Source organism: Octopus sinensis, linkage group LG21 (genome assembly GCF_006345805.1).
Source record: "Octopus sinensis linkage group LG21, ASM634580v1, whole genome shotgun sequence".
NCBI classification, from domain to species: Eukaryota; Metazoa; Mollusca; class Cephalopoda; order Octopoda; family Octopodidae; genus Octopus; species Octopus sinensis.
Genome location: NC_043017.1, coordinates 17,923,023 through 17,929,022, shown reverse-complemented (window position 1 = coordinate 17,929,022; position 6,000 = coordinate 17,923,023). Strand labels below are relative to the sequence as shown.

Genomic DNA, 6,000 nt, shown 5'->3' with positions numbered 1-6,000 from the left:
TTTCCTGACTCTTTTAAAAACTTATAACTTGAGTTATATTGTTAATATAACTCAATGTTATTGAACTTTCGATCACATATGACTGTTATGAAATTCATTGAACATCTGAACCTGTATTACTGTTTTTCTCTGTGAAGCTTAATAAATATTGTACTTTCAATCTCTCCTAAACTTTTTTGTATTTGCCATTACAAAACAAAACAAAAATAAAATGTCGAATTTGTCACAAAATTTTAAAACTACAATTTCTTTTAAGACTCAAATGCATTTTCAACCCACCAAACTATATATATCTACATGCATATACAAACACACATATTATACACATACATAATGCATGTAGCTAATGTTAATGCAGTTTTATACACACATACATACAAGACACATAATGCATGCAACAAATATTAATGCAATTACATTCAAGAAAACATGCACACATTTACATATGAAATAAATATAAATTTTAATGTAGTCTGACCACATGGATTCATCTTTAGATTTAGACATGTAGCAACAGTCACACGTGTCGACATCCTGTTTGTGGTCCGAGTAGATACAATGACCAACAGAAAGCTGGAAACAAGATTTACTGAGGAAATATCAGTAGATTGTAACAATTGTGATTGTTGTTGATGATGCAATGGAAAAAAAAAATTAAAAAAAGGGACACAAAAATAATGTCAATATAATATGAATGAACTAAAGTGACGGAACTCTCTGTCATGTGAAGGACTGGAGATTGGGGCAACAACTGCTTTTGTCTTTTAGCAGTGAATGTGTGTGAGAAAATGTGTAGCATATTTTTTGGTTTTGTTACAAGCAAAATGATTAACCTTTGAAGGAAAAGATGGTTAAAAATCAAATAGATATATTTGCTTTTTTTTTCAATATTCAAAGAAAAAAAAAATCACAATTTTCACCCTTTTTTCTTGTTTTTTCTCTTTAATCACTTTTTTTTTATTTAATGTATCAACAGAACAAACCCTAAAACTAAAGAAAAAAGAAACAGTTCTTTTTGTGGCAGGTATTTTTGTTATTTACTGTGTGGGGAGAAAGAGAAGTTGGGATGGGATCAACTGTTAATTTTTATTTCTCTATTTAAATTTTCGTCACCATCTCAACTTTATTCAATTATTATTATTATTATTATTATTATCATTATTATCAACATTATCATCACCATCATATCACTTAAAAGTTAAAATCAGTTTGTAATTTGCTTTTTTCTTTAAAAAAATGTTTTTTTAAAATTTTTAATATCGTATCACATTGAGCTATTTCACGTCTCAAAAAAAGACGTTTTTTTTTTGTTAGATTTAGAAAAAAGAAATCTCCAAACACATTTACTGTTGTTGTATTTAATATATTCTTTTCTCTCTCATCTTTGCTAAAAACAAAAACAAAAAACTCGCCAACAAGTTTTATAGGTTTAAAACAGACCAAAATAACATTTTCCTTCCTCATTGCAGTTCCATCCTAAAAAAAAAAAAAATCACACCAGCCCCTTCATTTTATCTGTTATTGTTCTTTTTAACATCTCAATTATTTCTTTCTAATTATCTCTCATCCATGCAATAAACTTTCTCTTTTTATCTATTTTTAAAATTATTTTTTGAAATTAACATTTTTAACATTTTTACCTCAATTTTAAAAAAATAGTTAAAAAAAAGCAAAAAAAGTGATATTTCTGTCTGTGTGTCTGTGTGTGTCTCTCTTCTCCCCCAAATAATTTCAACACAGGTTTGCGTGAGATCTTAAATAAATATATTTCTTTTTTTAATGGGGATTTTTGTTTTGAGAAAGTGAGTGGTTGATGGGTGAATGATTTTTGTTTGTTATCCCATATGATATTCATCATCACATACATATCACACATCATATCATATTCATCACCATACACACACACATTCATCATCCTTGCTTTTCCAAGATGGCATGGACTGTACAAAACTTGCCACTGTTGGTGCCATTCCACACTTGTTTCAAGTCAGCTACTTTATTCCATTGGGATTGCCACACTTGGAATCACAGCAGTGGCAGAACAGAAACACTGCCCCTGTGGTGAATTGGAAAAGACAAGTGAAAACAAACACACACACATGCAGACAAGCATACACAGCTATGACCAGCTCTGGTAAAGTCTCAAAATTTCACTCAATGAAACTGTAGGAAAAGACATTTGCCATGCAGTGGGATTGAACCAGAAACCACATGGTCTCAAACTTCTGAAGCCTGCAGCGTTGCGTGCACCTAGTAAATATGCTAGAGTTATTATCAATGTGATGTGGTTTGAGATCAAAGAAAAGGAATGGCACAAGGGGGAAAATGTCAAAGGGAGTAACACAAACAACTTTTAAAGATTTATAACAACAAGCAAATAGAAAAAGAAAATCTGTTCAATTAAGAAGAGAGGTTGATGCAGGGGAATGGTTCGGATGATGGGTTGTGGAGTTGGAATGAAAGGATGGAATGAAGATGTAACATGTTAAGTTCCAGTGTTTTAGGTTGGAATTTATTTCAACCTAATTAAAACAGTAAGTCAGAGAAATGGAGTAAAAATGTTGCTGTTATTGTATAACCACGGGCAGGTCAGTCCCGATTGAGTATATCTATGATCAAAACCGTTCCATTTAAAGTTTCATAAACTTTGTCTAATGTTTATGCTTATTTAAGACAATTGGGTAAAAGGTAGGGTTTAAGGAAGGTACTTGACTACTTGTTTCTAGCATGTCAACAGGCCACACAAAGATTTCCCCCAATCTGAAGATGAAGGTGAATAGTAGTAGTAGTGATGAAGAGGAGGTAAAAAAAGGAATAAAAAAAAAACACAAGAAATTTTGTTGCTTTTAGATTTCTTTCAGGTGAAGGGTTAGGGTTAGAAACTTCCAAAGAATATATATTGCACGTCTTTTTAGTAAACTATGGCAGCAAAGAGTCAGAACAGTCTCAAAGAATTCTTTTAGACATATAAAATCAGGGTAGCAGACACGAAGAATTTCTTCTTTCTTCAGTTCTTCATTCACAATATTTGTGAAAATGTTGGCTTTAAATAGAAAATCTCTTCTACACTCTTTCTTCTTTCCTTTCTGTCATTCTATTTTCCTTCATTCATTCTTTCTTTCTTTATTTTCTTTATTCTTTTGTTCACTTTTACTTAGTTCTCTTCCTAAGTTTCTTTCCTTTGAAATTGGGAGAATTCCATTTTTAACAAATTTTTCACAATTCTTTTAAAAGTTTTGTTGTTTTATTCAAGAAATGTATGGTGTGGTATTGAGAGTACAGTAGTGTGTGTGTGTGTGTGTGTGTGTGTGGTGGGGTGATGGTGATGACAATGATAATGCTGGTGCTAACATCACTCCTGGAGAATTATATTGACGAAAGAGAATACTGTTTGGATTTTTTTGTTTGTTGGCTTGTATGCTTAAAGTGGCTATATGTGTGTTTATATATATTTATACACACACACATATACATATATGTATATAGACACACACACACATGCATATATGGACATATATGTGAGTGTATGTGTATAAAACTTAAATTACTATAATTCCTTATTATTGTCAATATCATCATTATTATCATCATCATCATGATTAAATTGTTACGAGCAAGCTTTTAAAGCTATTGGTATTGCAGATGGCAATGTAAAAGTCAAAGAGAGATATGAAAGCTCTGTCATAGGTAGGGTCGAACTGAATGCTGGCTGAATAGTGGCTGGGCTTTTAGTTGTCTCCAGTCTTTGTGTTAGTTGTTGTTATTATTATTATTATTACTATAATTATTACTGTTGTTGTTTAAAATGATTGTTTTGTTTTGTTTTGATTTGGAAGTGCCGTCAGAAAGGGAACCCACATAAAGCCTGTGCTAGTCACCCACTGGACATCTGCTACGTTTCCTCTTCAGAGCAGTAATCTTTGCCCTGAAACAAAAATAGAAAAATATCAAAATATATATACATATATATAATGTGTATATGTATGCACGTACACACACACACACATTCATTCATTCACTTACTACCATATATTTTTCCATGCATGAATACATATGCAGACATAGAATGTTGGGAAAACATTATATTTTACAGCCAGATGCTCTTCCTGACCAGTTTTTTCAAGTAAGGGATCACTTAATCCTATAGAATCCAACAAGTGCTGTCAATATCTTTCTCCCCATAAGCCTGTATTTTAAACTGTGATTTAAAAGAAAAAAGTTTGGAAAAAAATTTTTGTTTAATTTTGAAAAATCAAAAAACAAACACCATTTTTTTTTTTGCATAGTTGTATGAATTCCCATGTGTAGAACACAAATTTCCAAATATTTTCTGAAAATTCCAAAATATAAAAAAATTTGAAGGAGTTATATGCCGTGCATAAAGCAGAATTCTGCCATAATTTCTTATAATTTCAGAATAAAATACATCATCATCATTTAACATTCGTTTTCCATGCTGGTATGGGTTGGACTGTTTGAAATGATCTAGCAATCCATGGGAGCAGCATCAATCTCTAATGTCAAGTTACAAGACAGAAAAAGGATGGAGTAAATGGAAAAGGAAAAATTTTCTGCTAGGCATAGGAGTGGCTGTGTGGTAAGTAGCTTGCTTGCGAACCACATGGTTCCGGGTTCAGTCCCACTGCGTGGCACCTATAGCCTGGGGCTGACCAAAGCCTTGTGGGTGGATTTGGTAGACGGAAACTGAAAGAAGCCCGTCGTATATATGTATATATATATATGTATGTGTGTGTCTGTGTTTGCCCCCCCCCCCCCAACATCGCTTGACAACCGATGCTGGTGTGTTTAGGTCCCCGTGACTTAGCGGTTCGGCAAAAGAGTCCAATAGAATAAGTACTAGGCTTCCAAAGAATAAGTCCTGGGTCGATTTTCTCGACTAAAGGCGGTGCTCCAGCATGGCTACAGTCAGATGACACAAACAAATAAAAAGAGTACTAAGAGCATGTATGGGGAGTATTTTAGAGGGGAATGTGGTTTTATACCGAGTGTTCAAAGGCTAAAGAATGAGAGAGGAGCATATGTGATAGGTGGGAATAAGTAGGAAGGATAAAGACGGTAGAGATGGGGGTGCCAGAACAAATGAAGTCAAAGCTAAAATAACTAAAATAAATTCTTTTAAGTCAAAATAATATTTATTTTAAATTGTAAGAAATTCTGATAAAATAAACTTTTTAAATAATTCTATAAAAACAAAATTAAAATTATTATTTTGTCTAGCCCAAAGTAGACTCTATTATCAAAAGGGTTTCTTAGATTATATCATTAAACGTATATTTTAGATGTCACATTATAAATTTGGCTGATGGAGCGAGCGTGGTGAAATTTATTGGCAGAAAAAAAAAAAAATGTTCTATTAGAGGGAGGTAATTCTTGTACTCCTGTTGATAAGGGAGACAACCTGAGATAACATAATGAGCGGTCTTAATCCTTTTATGAAAAAGGATAGGATAAATTGTGACAGCTAAATTATATTTAATTTTCAGTGAAATATATCCGCAGCTAGCAGGCTTATGCTACTCTAGACCGATGATGGGCAAAGACCCTGAAACATGCGTGTCTCTAGATGCAGGCCTAGCTGTTGGGGGTGTTTGTCTCCCCTTCGTAAATATATAAGGACACAGTGTGTCGAAGCCGACAGGAAGCGTCGATGCTTCCTAGGGCTAAACAGCGGTGGTGTAATCCCCTACTGTCGCGTTAAATTGACAGTATACAACCATTATAAATTATATTAGTTTCTCTATATGGACCTTAGAGACGGACTTTGAAACATTTCAACAGTAAGTTTGCTCTTTTTTTACCTCCACTAGATTGATTCAATATCTAACATAGCAATGTATTATTATGCACATACGTCTAAGCTGTTTCTTGCAGACCGAGCGTGGTCGCTTAATATTTACAATATTACCCAGGGAAGAGGACTTCGGAAAATTCACAAGATCCGAGTTCTTCCCTAATAACTTTTAGGAAAATGGGTTTTGC

General features: G+C 33.2%; 1 protein-coding gene across 3 annotated transcripts in view; it reads right to left on the bottom strand.

Annotated features, from left to right (window-relative positions):
* The window catches only part of LOC115222888, a 146,839-nt gene continuing 140,839 nt past the window's right edge, over positions 1-6,000 (bottom strand). For all 3 annotated transcript variants that reach the window (XM_029793271.2, XM_036512013.1, XM_036512014.1), the window contains one exon: positions 1-3,925. In XM_029793271.2, the coding sequence (XP_029649131.1) occupies positions 3,893-3,925 (33 nt within the window). In that variant the 3' untranslated portion in view covers positions 1-3,892. The remainder of the gene's footprint in view (positions 3,926-6,000) is intronic.